The sequence below is a fragment of the Martes martes genome (assembly GCF_963455335.1).
Source record: "Martes martes genome assembly, chromosome: 12".
In the NCBI taxonomy this organism is placed as follows: Eukaryota; Metazoa; Chordata; class Mammalia; order Carnivora; family Mustelidae; genus Martes; species Martes martes.
The window spans coordinates 987865-1005439 of record NC_137900.1 but is presented as its reverse complement, the minus strand read 5'-3'; the positions used below and the strand labels follow the sequence as shown (position 1 = coordinate 1005439).

General features: G+C 54.1%; 1 protein-coding gene across 1 annotated transcript in view; it reads right to left on the bottom strand.

The window, feature by feature from the left end:
* Positions 1–17575, bottom strand: part of ROR2 (receptor tyrosine kinase like orphan receptor 2) — a gene marked incomplete at its 5' end in the record, with an annotated part of 165198 nt that overhangs the window by 22568 nt on the left and 125055 nt on the right. Inside the window, 3 exons of the mRNA XM_080820455.1 lie at positions 4076–4106; positions 4904–5191; positions 17379–17456. Of these exons, the coding sequence (XP_080676581.1) occupies positions 4076–4106; positions 4904–5191; positions 17379–17456 (397 nt within the window). The remainder of the gene's footprint in view (positions 1–4075; positions 4107–4903; positions 5192–17378; positions 17457–17575) is intronic.

The following is a 17575-nucleotide window of genomic DNA, read 5'->3' as shown; positions in this document are numbered from 1 at the left end:
AAAAAAAAAGGAAGGAAGGAAGGAAGGAAGGAGGGAAATTGATAGGAACTGACAAATCCAGAATAAGTACAGATGACTTTCACGTATTTTCAGAGATCTATAACCTATGTGGACAAAAACCACAAAGACACCTTCAATAACACACTTAACACGTGTGATCGAGTATATGAAGCAACCTACGTGTGACCACCACCGGAACATGCTTATCTCTTGAAACAACAGGAAAGACTCACAAGAACTGACCACATCTAACTGGCCCCAGAGAAAATCGCAGCAAATCACCAAAGTAAAATATGTCCCCGAATCACTGATGACAATGTGACAAGAATCAGAAAATCACAAGAAAAGCCTATGTGCCTGGAGGGAAGGGGAGAAATGCAGCCAAAGCATTATTCAGAGGACATGTTATAGTCCTAAATGCATTTGTTTGAAAAATTAAAATGCTTAACAGGAATGACTTTTTCAAGAAATTAGACGGACATAAAGATCGGTGGAACTACTACACACACACCAGAATGGCTCCACTTAATTAAAAACACCAACCAGACCCAAAGCTAGTGAACTCATGCAGCGACCAGAACTCTCCTCTCTGCCGGTGGCAGTGCAAGGAGGCGCAACCACCTTAGGAACGTCTGGTATTTTCTGGTGTTTCTTTTCCTTTTTTTTTTTTTTTTTTTAGCAATCTTTTTTTTTTTTTAAAGGTTTATTTATTTGACAGAGATCACAAGCAGGCAGAGAGGCAGGCAGAGAGAGAGGAGGAAGCAGGCTCCCTGCTGAGCAGAGAGCCCGATGCGGGACTCGATCCCAGGACCCTGGGATCATGACCTGAGCCGAAGGCAGAGGCTTAACCCACTGAGCCACCCAGGCGCCCCTTTTCTGGTGTTTCTGACAAAACTCGGCACACACACTCTGTGAGCCAACGATATCACTCCTAGTATTTACTGAACAGAAATGAAAGTATATGCCCACCAAAACGTGCTCGAGAATATCCACAGCGCCCTATTCCTAAGAATCAATGGGGCGAATTACCTGGGCATCTGTCATCAACAGGAGAGTGGATGGACCAACAGGTGTAGACATACAGTGGGACAACCTCCAGCAATAAGGAAGTGACCTGCTAACACAGGTGCAACACACGTGCACCTCAAACACTTCACATGAAGTGAGAGAAGCCAGTCTTGCGTGGCTACGTGCTGCAGAATTTCATTTCCAGAAAGTTCTAAAATACATAAAATGAGTCCGTGGCAGAAAAGCAATGAGAACCGTGGTTGCCCGAGAAGCTGTATGATGGAACTTTCTAGAAGGACAGGAATGTTCTGTGCCTGGGCAGGGGTTTGCATGGCAGAGGTTTTTGCACTTGCTGGACCTTATTAAGGCGATACGTCAGATCTGTGCACTTCGCTGTGCGGTGTTTTAACTCCAAAGAAGCAGCAAGGCTAGTACACAGATCCCGAACTCTTGTCCACACCGCAGCATTTAAGTTCAGGGGCACAAATACTTGTAACTAGTTGTGGGCTAAAACAGATGGACTGATGGGTGGAGAGAGAGTCCATAAGGCCAGCAGCGGGAACCGAAGTGGCAGGGGGCATATGGATTGGATATTCACTGTCATTCTTTCTACTTTTCCATATGCTTGTAATCTTTCATAATAAAATGTTAGGAGGGGCGCCTGGGTGGCTCAGTCGGTGAAGCCTCTGCCTTCGGCTCAGGTCATGATCTCAGGGTCCTGGGATTCAGTCCCACCATCGGTCTCCCTGCTCGGCGGGGGGCCTGCTTCTCCCCTCTCTCTTGCTCACAGGCATGCTGTCTCTCTCTCAAATAAATACATTAAAAATATATATATATATAGGAGGAAAAAAGAGTACCTTAAAGTTTGAAGAAAGTGGTCTTTGACAGGACAATTCAAGTTAGATGTTAATTTTCACCAGCTTTACCTTAAAATTCATTATCATTCCGATCGAAATACCACCAGAATTCTTCAAGAAAATGAGAGTGTTCTTTAACAAGACACAACACGAACACCATAAAATTATCGGTGACTACTGCTAGACGACCAAAAAATCTTAATTTCTGCATAATCAACAGAGATAAATAATTACTAAAACTCAGCAACGCACAATGTTAGGGCGGTGGGCAAAGACTGCGAAGACACAGTCGACCAAGAGGAACAACGAGTGTCAAGGAACGTCTGTCGCGAACAAGGCAGCCAGCCGACGTGGCCGCTACAGGTTTTCCTCCTTCAGAGCAGCAAACACGAACAGACTCGGCAGTCAGCTTGCAAGTTTAGGACAATCGGGTCCTTGTACGGCATGGAAGCAACCCGTGCACACCTCCGGGGCGGGATCGCTTGTAAGAAGGAGCATCTTGGGGCGCCTGGGTGGCTCAGTGGGTTAAGCCTCTGCCTTCGGCTCAGGTCATGACCTCAGGGTCCTGGGATCAAGCCCCGCATGGGGCTCGCTGCTCAGTGCGGAGCCTGCTTCCTCCTCTCTCTCTGCCTGCCTCTCTGCCTACTTGCGATCTCTGTCAAATAAATAAATTAAAAAAAAAAAAAAAAAAGGAGCATCTTCAGAACGTCCCCTAGATAAACGAATACCCGTCTCGGGACACACACAGGGCGACCACAACGGATGCGGGATGGGAGGTTCTTATCACCGTGGGAACATCACACGCTCCGCCAGGGACAGAGATGGGGAGAAAGTGAGGGAAATTTAAAATAGGCTGACAGCCCGCTCATCAGTCCAGTATAGCTTTTAGGTAAGAAAGTCAACGGCAGTGGGATGGGGTGTCCCTCCAGGGAGGGGTAAATCCCGAGAGAGCTCCCCCACCACCACCCCCATGAGACTGTGGAGGCGGTCCTGGGGCCCAGGCTGGGGGGACAAGATGGGGAAACGTTCACGTTCCTGGAACGGCCTGAAGAATGGACGGCAACGTGCCGCTTTAATCCTTCATTAAAAACCAGAAGAAAATTAATGCAAAAATATTGCTGAGTTTTTATATGAAATTTAAATATGCAAATAGAATTGATATTTGCCTATCTAATAAACTACATTGTCCTTATATGTCTATGTTATGTAATATTCATAAACACAAGACGTCCAAGTACGGAAAAGTGAGGCAGGGCCACTTCTGAAGTCACGGACGCCTTCTCCAAAGCCGCCCGGCTGTGGCTCCGACGTCACTTCTCCTTGCCTCGCTCGCCGCACAACTGATGTTGACGCGACCGCTCAGCACAGGATGGTCTCCAAAATCTACCTTCTGCAGATGGCACCCGGCGTACGCTACCAGGGGCCCCTGTCCCCGCACCCACCCCAGGGGCCAGTGTTGCCGAGAAGCCGGGGGACCACGGAGGAGCCCACGTTAACCCACACGTAGCATCCGTGTCACTGTTTGCAACATTTGGGGGTGAAGCAATGGCTCTCTGATCTGACGGGACAAGAAGGGGGAGCCCAGGAGCCCCTACTAACCTCGAACACAACCCCAAAGAGAGTGGTTCCCGTGTCCAGGGTGACAGAACGTGGAGGGTCCGGAAGAGAACGTCCCCACACGGCCGGGTACACGGAGAGATGAGACACCGGGGAAGGACGCCTGGGTTCCCAGCATCCAGCCACAGCTCGGTAAAGACGCACGAGCCAGGCTCTGAGCCTCCGTGTCCTCACCTCTGAAGGGGGGCTGACACCCGCCTGCGCCGGGGGACACCCTGAGGCGCGTGGCCACACCTGTCATCGACCCGCGGCTGGCGGTGTGGTTGTGAGCAGGGCCGGGATTTCCATGAGAAGCGCCTCCCTGTCTCCAGGACCCGGGTGTCCCCAGCCATCTGGCCCGTATGCCCACACCCCTTCCAGCTGCCTCGTGAGGTCACGATCCCGCAGCCACTGGCCTCACGACGTTTCTCCCCGATGCGAGGCCGCGGAAACTCCAACGGGGTTCCAGCCCCGAGCCACATCCTTGTGTGAAGTCCAGCCAACATCCAGCCAACTCGGCCAAGACAGATCGTTGCCGCATTTCAATCCCGGATCCTTACATAACGGAAACCCTCGGGGAATGAGAAAATGGTTTGAGGGAAATAGATACTTACTGAAAGTTATGATTTGGGCTGTGTGTTGGACCTAAAAAGGAAACAAAAAAAAAGGCAGGTTATTAATCCTTCACGATTTGGAATCAAACCTTCTTCCAGTGCCGCCCACGGTGAAGCAGCCGGAGCCCAGTGGGCCCATCTGCGGTGAGCTGACCTCGGGCCCGGGCTCTGCCGCTGCCCGAGAATATACGCCCGGGACGGAGACAACCGTGGAATGTGGGCGCGGCCCGCTCTCTGTTTATGCAGAAACGTTCGGAGGTATTTTTGGAGTTTCTGCTGCCTGTTCTCACTCTCTCCTCATCTAACCTTGACTCACAAGGTCTGTTTCCTAGCCGGGGCCCGAGCTGTCTGGAGCCCGTGTGCCGGGGCTGAGGCCGTGCGGGGACCATCCCCCGACAGGGGTCAGAGAGGACGCATCCCGCCCCATCGCCCCTGTGACGAGCGCGCAAGTGGGGGACCGTCACCGCGCTCTGCTGCTGGCCCTTCCTCTCGGCCGGGCCCCGTTTTCTGTGGACAGCAGCCGCCTGTCCCCCGGAGCGTGGCCGGCCTGGCCGTGGGTCCCCCTCCACCTCAAAGCTCCCCTTTGCGTCTGGGGTGATTTTCTGCCCACCGGGTTTCCAGACCCCTGCCTCGGTGTCTACTTTCTGTTACGACTAGTAAATGGGGATCAGGTCAAGCCCGGACCTTGTGTACAGCGAGAGGCCTCGGGGAACGGTCTGATTTCCTTTCTGTCGCCCTGTGCGTGGTCAGTGTCCAACGGCATGTTGTCTTGGGGCAGGGCCGGGAGCGGGGCTCCCTCCCAGCCGCCGGCCCGCGGCCCCGACTCACCGAGCCGCACGAACAGCACGCCTGTGGCGGTGATGGTCTTCACGCCGTTGGTGGCCACGCACTGGTAGTAGCCCGTGTCCGTCGTGTCCAGGTCTTGGATCCGCAGCCGGGAACCGTACTCCGTCTTGCGGACGATGACCCGCCGGGGCTCCTGCACCACGGGCGCGTCGTTCTTCAGCCACCGCACCGTGGGGGCGGGGTTCCCGGCCACCTTGCAGTGCAGAATGGCCGTCTGACCTTGGACTATGGTGATGTTGTTCACCGGCTCCAGGAAGTTCAGAAAGTAGCCTGCGGAGGAGAGCAGTCACAGAGCCACGCTGGGTGAGGGCCGCAGGACGGCGCTGCTCCTGTGACCTCTCCATAAACACACTCCATTCCCGTCCCTGGCGGTACTCATGTTCTAGAATGTTCTGAGAACACTGAATGAGCCAACTGCTGCTCCCGGGGAAGTGCGGACAGGATTTTCGTCAGTCATGGCACAACCTCATTTTACCCGTGTTTCTGTTTGAAGACCCCTCATTAATAAGTATTGTTGATGCGCTGACACTGAGGTCACCGCCAACACCGCGGCCTGAAGGAAGCTTATCTGAAAGACACGTCACAGTGTTCTGGCGCTTAGAATGTGAGACACTTCGGCACCATCACTGCAGGGGGTTTCAAAAAGTGAAATCACCAACAAAAAGCCAAAAAATGCAAAAAACTGAGACTACATGGACACCTATTTACAGTCTGAGCTGGAGCCACCAGCGGGAGTCACCTGGTTGGGCCTCGGCGAGTGATGCGTGCATCAGACGCATTCACAGCTCCAGGCAGGTCCGCGAGTGACCACGCGAGGGCACCGTGAGGCCTGATTTAGGGGCTACGGGTACACTTTGGATGGCAGGAACTTGGAAATGTGGAACCTCGAAGTGAGGATCAACTGGGCTGCTCTCTGCAAGCACCGACCTCATCTGATCTCACTGACTCATGACGCAATTTGCGCTCAGAAGAGCTGTCCTCCCTCCCGTCGCACCACCAAGTACAAGCCTCAAGAAGGAAAAATTTGTCACCAGACACATCCTCAAAAATGAGCTAATCCTTGGCCTGCACAGAACAAGGACGTCAAGGCTGAGTGCTGCTGAAGGCTGCACATGGGGCAGGAGCGGGAAGAAGCTGTGCGGGGCTCCCCACAGGGCAGGGGAGAGCAGGGCCGGCAAGGACCCGGAACACAGAGCCAGCGGGGCTGGACTGTGGGGCTCAATCCAACCAGGGCTGGGGACTCTCCGCAGGTGACATAGGCCATGGAGGACAAGAGGAAGTGAAACAGATGGCAGAGGAGAGGGACGTGTTTGTGTGTGTGTTTGTGTGCGTGTACATATGTGGTGTGTGATGTGGTGTGTGTACTGTGTGTGTGTTGAGTGTATGTGTTTGTGTGGTGTGTGTGGTGTAGTGAGTGTGTATGCATGTGTGTGCTGTGTGATATGTGGGTATGACATGGAATGTGTATTTGTGGTGTGGTGTGTGTGTGTGTATGCTGTGTGTGCATCTGTAGTGTGTGTGATGCATGTGTGAATGTGCATATACGTGTGTCAGGAGCTGGGAGGTTATTCTGTCAAGATAAACACACATGCCAAACTTCCCTAGCACACACAAACCCTACGGTTAGATAAGACCATCAGCCACGAGGAGATGAACTCACCTCAGACAAAACTAAGATAAGAGAGCAGTCTGAAAATGACCATCCAATACAGTCACGCTCTGAATCTTCTGGCTTGATTTCTGGTAGGTTCCTATCCTTTTTTAAGGAAATGAAGTGAAAGACGGCGCGTATCTGCTAGCTAGCCTTCACTGGGTGGGAAACTACAGCGTTTCCAGGGGACCCTTGAGGTACGTTTCACAGGCTGGGTGATGGGCCCAGATGTTGGGTGACAAGAAGTGGCAGAGGGGAAGGGAGGCTGTGGATTTTATGAGGGAAGGATGGTTCTTCCTGACAAGGGAGAGTGGAGAGACAGCTGTCTGAGAAGTGTCTCTACTTAGCACTAATCATTATTACCCACACCATTAGATTCGACCCTGATTCTCTCCTAGCCAACCTTTTCTCAGTGCACTGGATTCACTTGTGGACGAGAACTCTCGTGGAGGACACAAAGCTGTCATGTGAGGGACACGTCGATGACATCCCCCTGGAAGCAATTGGGTGACGTGCTGCCTGTACCCTCTTCATGAACTCAAGTGCTCACTGAACTTGGGGGGACCTGGTTCCTGCAGCTCCCAACCTAGACCCTCAGACCCTGAACACAAACCCAGTCTGACTTGACCGTTTGAAGTGGTTCCTCTGATATAATCCCCGTCACAGATGAGGGGACACTCACCCCTTCACTGTGTTCTGGCCAGAGCCCAACTGAATCAGAGGGTTTCACAGGAAGCACTTTCAAGTTGTTTAATATTCAAATGCTTCATCAAGGTTTGCATCACACGAACGCACAGTAGGGCTTATAAAATAGTCATCAAATTGTCATGTAAAATAGCAAATGACGCATTACAATAACAATGATCTCTTCTTGGCCCAAGGTGAATTATAATTCTCATCTCCACGCTAATGACAGTTCCTCCAAAGACCAGTGACAAGACTCACCTCTGTCTCCATCACCAGGCCTCCAGCTAGTGACTCTGACTCTTCTGCCTCCCTCTTGTAAGGACCTCTGTGATGACACTAGGCCCACCTGGATCATCCAGGATCATTTCCCATCTCAAAATCGTTAACTTACTCCCATCTGCAAAGTCCCTGCACCATGAAAGGTGACATGTTCCCAGGTTCCTGTGACATCTTCGGAAGGGCAATATTCTGTCCACCATGTATAATTTTATCTTGCCACTTTACTGAACTATCTTATTAATTATAATAGCTTCTGAGCTGACTGTCTTGGATTTTCTATGCAGATATCTTCTTCAAATAGCCAACAGTGTGGCCACTGGCTATTTGCTTTAAAAGTTCATACTGCTCGAATATCCTTTTACCTAATTATTTTGCTCAGTGTTAGTTCTTCCCAACTTAATTTTAAATACCAAAATGGTACAAACACACAACAAATGCGAACAGAAATATAATAGATACCAGTGCACACAACATCGATATTTTATGCTAACATTTACCATATTTGACTTAGAACACTTTTTTAATAAATTAAACATTCTAGGATTCAACGAAAATCCACACTTTCCTATCTCTTCCTCCCTCTCCTGAGAACAGGTATGCACCATTCTGATGCACATTTCTATTGTTCTACATTTTTAGAAATTTTCCCTGAAAGATCTTCTTTGCTAGTTTTTTTCTTTTTTTCACCCAAAGTCAGCTTGGGATTTATCTTTGTTGATGTTCATTTACCTTAATGACTGCATGTTTCACAGTACAAACCAACCATGATTTCTTAACCTTTTCCCCAACTGAGGGGCAGTCAGCTGTACCCACATTTTTGCTCGTGTTCCATGACCCCCTCTATACATGTGTCATCTCGCACATGTACAAAAATATCTGGAAAGGATCCACCTGGGTACAGAAGTGATGTCACGGGGCCAGTGACATTTTATTGGTAAGAATGTGTTTTCTTGGGCCGCCTGGGTTGCTCAGTCGGTTAAGCATCTGCCTTTGGCATAGGTCATGATCTCCGGGTCGTGGGATTGAGCCCCACTTAGGGCTCCCTGCTCAGGGGGAAGTCTGCTTCTCCGAGCTAGTGCTCTCTCACTCTCTCTGATGAATTAATAAATATAAATCTTTTAAAAAATGTATTTCTCTAACTGCTCAGGGCAGGGATTTATATGCCCATTAGATTAAGCTTGTCAAATTTTTCAGATTTTTAAGGTTTATCTCTTACTCTCAATGGCACCTGTGTTCACTGATGGTGTGTTTGTCAGATGACTATTAGTAATTTTGTCAAGTTCTGTCTACATATTGGAAACTACGTTGCTGGGTGTCTAAACTTCCCTCTTTAGACCACTGCGTAAGGCTTCTGTCTAAAAGAGAACTTGTCTGACATTAAGGTAGCTACCTCAAGGTACTTTGGTCTTACACTATTTTTAATTTTTGAAATCATTTTTATGATTAAATTTTAGAGATGAATCTTCTAAACAACATATAATAATTTAACATGTTAGTTGATGTGTCTGTATGTGTGAACTATGAGTTTTTTAACTGGCAAATTTTATTTTTAATGTTTTCATTTTGCATTTTATTCTTCATTTCATTTTAATCCTCCTTTCCTATTTTCTACCGGATTTCCTTATTCTCCATTTTTCCCTTACTGATTTATCGGCCTGTAAACGTTTCCCTTAGGGAAGAGCAGGTTACTTAGGGGTTTTCTCATCCTGATTCATATTTGCTCTTTAGGTAAAGGATTGAGGCTGTAAACACCCTCAGTCTTGGTCCGAGGGTGACCTCTGACTTCCCCACTTGCAGTTTAGCTGGGTATGGAATTCTAGACTGGAGATTACACCGCCATCTCCGGGCTTCTGTGTTGACTGCTGCAAGTCAGGCTAGTTCTTATTCCTTTGTGGGTTATCCGCCCTTTCCCCTCGTAGGCTACTTTTCCATAGTTCCCCTCTGTCTTTGCCATTCCCATGTATCCCTAGCTGTGGACTTATTTGCATGTAGCCTTAATGGGTCTCAGTACCATTCCCAATTCCATCAATTCTGTAAAATTCCCCTCCAGCCCCTCATTGTTTCTACAGCCCCTTTATCTCTCCTCTGGAATCTTCCAGGCAGATGCCGAACTTCCTCCTGTCTGGGGTTCGTCAGTGCACTTCACTGCTTTTAAGTTCCTGTCTCTTTTACTCTCCAGCTGTGCACCCTCTGCTCCTTGACCTGCCCATCAATTTTCTCAGTTCTCTGACTACAATTTTTTATTTCTAGAAGGTCTGTTTGGTTTTCAAACCCACCACTGCCTTTTCTTCCTTTCTCTTTAATCCTTCTGGCTTCCTTGTTTACTAGCTCACCACTCATCCCAAGCCTCTCCAACTGTGCTTTGTAATTTTCCACTGTAGGGCTGGTTTTCCTGCGGGAACCCCTTCAGGACTGGGTTCCTGCAACAGGCAGCGACAACTTTTCACGTTTCATGTTTTCCAGGGCCTGGGATTCCCGAGAACTTTCCTGTCACATAAACTGGGTTTCCTGAGGTGTGGGTCCGAGTGTGACTCCTCATGGTAGCGGCTTCTGTGCTTGCCCCTTTGGCCCAAGGTTTGGGCGAGGGCTGCAGTCCCTGGGTCTCCCAGCTTGTTGCCAGAGGCTCACCTACCACACTCAGCTCTCTGCACCTCCCGGGTTCCCTCCAGTTTGACCCTGAAACCCAAGGCTCCTGCCGCAGCTGAGCCTCCCAGAACAGCCTCTGTAGCAGAGTGATCATTCAGAGGCCTTACTGAGGAAGTAAGAAGTGCAAATTCTTTCATTTCCCTAAAGGCGAATTTGATTTTTGTTGCGATTCCTATTTCTTCCGATTGAAGGAAATGTAATACCCCCGATTCCGAGTGAAATCGTAACACGAAGGGATTTATTTATTCATGTGATCTCAGCCAGCATTTTCCCCCTCCTGGGTATTCTCTCTAACGAGCATTTACGCTCAGGGCCGGGGGAACAGGTGGGGGGTCTTCCAGCATCGCTGCTCTGGAGAATCTGACGCACCTGCAGAAGCCCACTGCCCACCCCCAGCTTTTGTCAAGCTGCCCATGACTTCCTGGTGTTCCTTCTACTCTGAAGTCCGTGCATACACCCAGAGCCCCATGGGGACACCATCTTTCATGGCCGGGTAGCCCATGTCATGAGCAGTGACACCTGCAGTAGACAATTCTTTGTCTCAGATAAACGAAACGGCAGGACGTTCTCCAAGGCTGCAGAGAGAGCGGGACCACCTCAAGGGGATCCTGCCCAAGGCTGTCACAATTCTGCCTCCTGTCCCTTCTTGGCTCCTGGGCATTCCTCCTCCTTGCTCTCTCTCTGCAAGCTCATCTAAGCAGTGACCTCTTTTACTAATGCTTATGGAGCATTTGTATGTAATTTAAGTAGGAGGGTGGCCACGTTAGTTTGGTCCACTGCCGTAGCCACCGTTAATTGTCTGGGGCCGTAATGAGAGCCAGAAAGAAAGTTCTCTCAAGGTGAAGTTCGGTGCTGCCTCGGCCCTCGGCTTCATTCACAGGCACCTGTTTAAACTCCCAGCTTCATTCCTCTTTTGTGCAAAATACGGGGTTTGTACTAACTTTTGCTAAGCTCTCTTCTAGCTCACGAGGCTCCCTCTGGGTGCGCCCCCAAACTTCTCCAGACACGACTGAACAGCCCAAGTGGGGCGAACCCAGACAACTGAGGACCTGGCTGACAGGTCAGCCGGTGCCCCACAGAGGGAGAGGGAGGACGGAAGTCTCCCCGTGTCATCGCCAAGAGCGTTTCTCTCCTGCCGCACAGCACGGAGACTTTTAACACGACGCTAATGAACGCCGTGGCCCTGCTGCCCGGGCCAGCTCTCTGCTCACCCCTCACTCCGGACAGCAGCGCCGAGTCCAAGCAAGAAAACACACCGAAGGCAGCGGTAACGGGAGAACCCAGCACTGTGGGACGCCACGCCCGCCTCGCAGACAGATCGGTGATTGCTGTGTGTGTTTGTTTTCTTAAAGTCCCTGCTGACTGCCCGCATGTCCGCGGACTTGGTCGGATTACCTAGGTGTCTGAGGAGTCGCTTGTTTCCCAGGCCACGCTGACGGGTCTGGGAAGGAGACAAGGAAAGCTGTGCGCGCGAGGGGTCACAGGGCCGCAGGGCTTTGACTGGGGGGAGATAGAATAGACAACCTGCCTGGCCGGGCAGGTGAGGAGGAGACCCAGAGAGCCCCCCGGAGCACATAAAGGGCTCTTTTCTGGGGAAAGCATTTATGGGCCAATAAATCAGCCGGGGGCAGGGGCAGTGGGTCACTCCGGCTCAGATGTCCCCGCTGAGCTGTCTAGTGGTCTGCGCAGAACCGGCGGCAGATGGGGGCGGCGGGGTGGGGTAGACGAGCAGAGGAGCCACAGGGACAGGAGAGAAGCGTGCGAGAGTAGCAACGACGGGCACCAGAGAACGTGGGAAAACAGGAGCAAAGGAAATGTGAGGTCCCGAGAAAAGTGCGTGCAAATGGTTGCACGCTCGGAGGAGGGTGTCCGTCCTGTCATGCGGTGAACAGTGGCCCCAGTGACGTGTTGGGGCCTAATCCCCGGAACCCGAGAATGTGCCCTTATTTGGAAATAGGGTCGTGGCAGATGTAATCGCATTAAGAGGAGGTTCACGTGGGTGGGTCCTCGTCCAAGGGCTCACGCCCCTATCAGAAGAGGGACATCTGAGCACAGACACACAGAGAAGACCGTGTGACGACGGAGGCAGAGATGCCGGAGACGCGGCCGTGAGCCCGGGAAGTGCGCGCCTGGTGGACGTCTGGCCTCCAGAACTAGGAGACAGATTTCTGTGGCTCAAGACACCCTGTCTGCGGTTCCTGGGTACGAGAGCCCTCGGAAGCTACAGCAGAGGGCAGGGATGGAGGAAGGAAGGAGCCGATGTGACAGGCCACGACACCTCCACACGGTTCTCTCCCAACGCTGTGCAGTCCGGCCACGTCCTGGACGGTCCACCTGGCTCTGTGGACTCCTGGTGGCGGGAACGAGCGAGGCAGATCCGTAAGTGCCCCCCCCCACCCCTGGGAGCGGTACTGAACTCAGAGCCCTTGACCCTGTGTCTGCAACAGGGGGTGAGCGCTCAACTTCGCCCGTCAGCTTGGAGCCCTCACGCCTGCAGCAAACTCCAGGAGACCATCACACGCACACATCGGAAGTCCCAGAAACGGCCCAGCACACACGCTCATCAATCCCCGCGTCCTGCAGGAGTCGGGAACCCAAGGCTCGGGCAGCAGAGCAAGGGGCCTCGTCGCCACGCCGACGCAGGGCTCCGCGGATTTTTCTGTTCCCTCTGCCCAAGGGGACCTGAGGTCAGCGCACAGCGCCACATGTTGCAGATGGTAGGGGCGGCCTGGTGAGTAAGGCGTGGACGTCTGCCCCGTGATTTAGGGTGCCCCTGGGGACAGGAGCACACCGGGTGTGCCGGCAGAGGCCCTGGCTGCGCCCGCCCAGCAGCACCGCCCTCGGGCTCTCAGAAGCGATCCACTTCCCACAAACATTCCAAAGTACTGATTTTACAAAACCCAAGACGTGTCACAGAAGCACTTAAAATACAGCCTTGGAACGCAAGAGCAAACGGCTGCCAGGCCGAAGGTACGCTTTGGTAAGCGTCATGCCAGCAACAGCGAGCGACAGAACACCAGCCACCATCTTACCAGTGTGTCCACGCAGCACGGCAGACGGGCTCCTGGCCAACACCCACCGGCGCCGAGGCGGCACTTTCCCTGGAGCCTGCGGGCCGGCGTCAGGCCTGTGGGGACGGGACCCTGGCAGGCGGGAATTTCAGGCAAACTTTTCAGCTGTAAGTCACCGTGTCTGTCGTGTTTATTCTCTTTTAGCTCGGGGATCTGTCTCTCTCAGGACCAGCCACCGACCCTACATACGTGAAGCGCTCTCTGTGGCGCAGGGGATCCGAGCACAGACGCCGTCTACACTCGGACCTCACGCCCAGATCTGAGTCCGCTCGGAGGATGCACCACAGTTCTCTCTCCGAGGGACCGGCCCAGCGGCCGTCTTCACCCGCCGGAGGTTCTATAGAGATGGGGGGTGGGGGAGGCCCCCACGAACGCCGACTGGAGTAAGGAAGTGGCTCCTACTGTCCGTCCAGCTGTTCTGGCCCTTTTGTACGATTTAAGCCAGAAGGGCCAAGCAGGGACGCTCCCTGGAGTGGCACAGAAAAGCACGGGGATTAACGAGTCTGGCATGGCCAGGCCGACTCCTTCTGTCACTGAGTGTAGAGGGAGGCCGGGGGAGCAGAGAGGAAGGGCAGAGTGAGTGTCCTTTTGTGCAAAAGCCATAACCCAAAAAGAAGTAACATCACATGAAGGAGCCAGAGAACAGGGCCATAAGGGAACGACCGGGGTCCCCGAGGCTCCCCACAGCCATTCTCGGGGCTCCTGTCCCCAAGGGGTTGCTGAGGTCCGGTCACCTGGAACAGGGGTTCATGCTGATGGTCACACCTGCCACACAGCCTATGCCTCCTGCCACTGCTTCCTGGGTGGGTACCGCACACTGAGACCCCGTCCCTCCGACTTAGGCATGCTGTCCCGTCACAGTGTGCACACACACACACGCATGGGCACACACACAGACACGTGCATGCACACATGTGCACACAGACGCAGGCAAACATTCAAGCACACAGACACACATGCACACAGAGACACACACACATGCAGGCACAGACACATAGAGACACACACATGCACGCACACATATGTGTGCAGAGAGACGCATGCACACACATGCACACACGCATGCACACGCACACACCTACACATACACCTGCTTCACCAGGGAACCCATGCAGATGGTGCTTCTGCGCTCTGGAGAAGGGAAGGCTTCCAAATGCCTCAGAGCCATAAACAGGAAGCAGCCCCGGTTTTCACACAATCACATGTGGGTTAACAAAACAGACCGGAGGCGATCGAATCCCAACTAAGCAGACGGCGTTACAAAGTATGCAGTTGTGGGCTTGAGAAATTGCTCGAATACCAAAAAGGAGGACCCGGAACACCACCCGAGGCACAGAATCTGACTTCTCCATATTTGGAGCCGGCGGCCGGGTGGGAATAAGTCCTGTGATCGCTCCCCCACAGGCACTTCCGCGCCTCGGTCCGCGAGGGCGTCTTCCCTCCGGGGGACCTGCGGGGCCTCCCACCCCACGGCCGCCTCTGCCCCCCACACTGCTGGAAGCACAGCTGCATCTGGGCAGTGCTCCCCCGTCCCGGTCCCCCTGCCCCTGCAGACCCAGGCCGGGCCCCCTGGAGGCCTGCACTCTCACCTGGGTGGGGGGGGGGGGGCTGCTGTAAACGCGGTTCCCCAAGGAGCACTGCAGGCTGCAGCTGAGTCCACGCCTCCTCAGCCAGTCCCACCTCCGTCCCACCGGCCCCTCACCTCCCTCCTATCTTCCCCTTCGCTCTCTCCGGCTGCCCCTTCCACAGTCCCCTCCGTCACCCTCCAGGCCACCAGGGCGATCGTCTCAGAGCGCGATCTGGCGACACGGTGCCCCAGGCCAGAACCTGGCACAGTGGAGAACGTCGCTCCCCAGAATAAAACAGAACATTCTTCTGCCACCTGGAGGGCTGTGTGTGTCCTACCCGGGGCTGCCCAACGCAACCTTCTGCGGTGAGGGAATGTGCTACATCTGCGCCATGACGGCTTTAGCCACACGTGGCCACTGAGCGCTTGAAATGTAGCTCAGAGGACTGAGGAGCTGAAATCTTCATTCTATTTAATTTTAATTGATTTAAATTTAAAGACCCGCACACAGCTGATGGCCTCGGTACTGGGCCGTGTTGGCTTCGCCCCTGCTGACCCTTCTGACCCCAGCTACCCCAGCCCTTCCTCTAAGCTGCCCCAAGGCACCGAGTTGTCTTGACCTCAGGGCCTTTGCACGGGCGCTGCCAAGGCCCAGGACACCCCCCTGCTTGCCCGTCAGCTCTTCAGCTCTCAGAGTAACATCCTGTCCTTTGCCAGGACGCCCTCCCCTTCCTCCCAGCTGACCACATCCCTGTCTCTTCCTCCGAGCCGCTCGTCAAGGACTCAGGATGCGGACTCCCCAGTACGGAGACCTCAGGAGGCGGAGACCACACACAATGCTGCGGGGTTTCTGGGGTTCCCCGGCATGCGCCTGGGCCTCCCTCAGCAGCTGGTACAGAGGGCCTGACATGGAATTTGTGGGGGCCATCCGGACTGTGGGCTAAGTCAGCCTTTTGAGAAATGATTTCAGAATCGAAACCACCAAAAACTATCTTCCTTCTTAAGAAATGTTTCCCGAGACCCAGCGTCCAGAGCACAGGCCCTGCTCCCCAGGGACGCATCCCTGTCCTGATGGAGGCCTGCCCCTATGAGAACCCTGGGTCCCTGTGAGGTCACAGCGAGGTCTACACACCGTCACCATCAACAGAGCAGGGAGCCCCGCGCCCTGGGTTCAGCCAAGTGACCCCTCAGCTCACCACATAAGCTGGTGAGCATTCCGGAGCCAGGAGGGAGCTGAGCACCCCGTGTGACCCCAGGAGCCGAGCACCCCGTGTGACCCCAGGAGCCGAGCACCCCGTGTGAGCCCAGGAGCCGAGCACCCCGTGTGACCCCAGGAGCTGAGCACCCCGTGTGAGCCCAGGAGCCGAGCACCCCGTGTGAGCCCAGGAGCTGAGCACCCCGTGTGAGCCCAGGAGCCGAGCACCCCGGGTAACCTGCTGGGACGCGCCAGCCCCTGGACTGAGGCCAGCAGACGTGAGTCCTAGGTGCTCGACGCCCAGAAGTCCCCACCGTGGACACGTGGAAGAAAACACCTTCCTACGGGGTCCTGGGACCCTCGAATGTGCAGGCCCTAAGAAATTATGATGGGTTTCTGGTCTTCAAGTAATTAGAGGGTTAGCAGAACTAAACCAAATGTTTTAATAGACAGTGGTTAGGCTTTGAACCGAGTCTCCCCAAACGGTGTATCTAAGGGCCTAGACCCCCTGGGGGATGGTCTTTGACGGTGGACCTTTGGGGGCATTAGGTCACCAGGGGTCCCCACAAGGGGGATCAGCGCCCGGACAGGGAGAGCAGCCAGAGCCCTCTGTCCACCGCGTGGACAGCAGGAGAGCGCCCATCACAGGCCCGGCAGAGAGGCCTCCCCAGAACCGACCCCACTGGGCCCCCCCGCTGGACTCCCGCTGCCAGGACTCCAGGGAATGAGTTCCCGTTGAGGCGACGCCCATGTGTGGGGTCTTGTTACAGCAGCTGCGCTGAGACAGTGATCTCAGACGGCTCGGGGACGGAGGCTGGAGCAGGAAGGGGGCCGGCTCCCCGAGGAAGCGGGCTGTGTCGGAAGAAACGTGTCCTATCGACTCTGCCACCCGGAGAGGCTGACAAGGTGTGCCCTGTGCCCACGGAGACCCAGACTGCGACCCGTGGGAAAGGCGCAGCACGAGACAGAGAATTTGCCACTAGTGAGCTGCCCGCCCGCCGGCCACCCGCCCCATCTGGGTGATGAGTGACCCCAGGAAGACCACCTGTCAGCAGGTGACAGTGGCCAGGCCACGAGTCCAGCTCCTCAGGCTCTGCTCGGGCCCACGGAGCTCCCCACAAGGCCCCTGCCTCCCTCCAGCGGCCACCTGCCCCCTCTACGCCCTGTCACCTGCCACCGTCACCTTCCAGCTGGCTCTAGCGGCAGTGCAGCAGCAGGCAGGCCACCACGCCCGCCGACAGGTGCCCCGTCCCGGGGCCGCAGCCACCCCTCCAGGACAGATGCCCGCCGCGGGGGGCCTCTCTCGTGGGACCCCGAGGACGCTCTCGAACACCTGCACCCCAGAGCTCCTCGCGCTTTACCTTTCAGAGTTGGAAGGGGGCCGTCCGGTCCGTCCAGTTGTCCCAAAGGGTCGCTCGGGTCAGGAGCCTCCAGGTCCCCTGGGCAAAAGAGCACAGCACGACGTCAGTGAGAGCTCACAGCAAGGCCTTTCCTCGGCTCCCGCGCAGAGACAACAGCGTTCTAGCCCAGCTCCCGCTGTTTCCAGAGCACGTGGAGG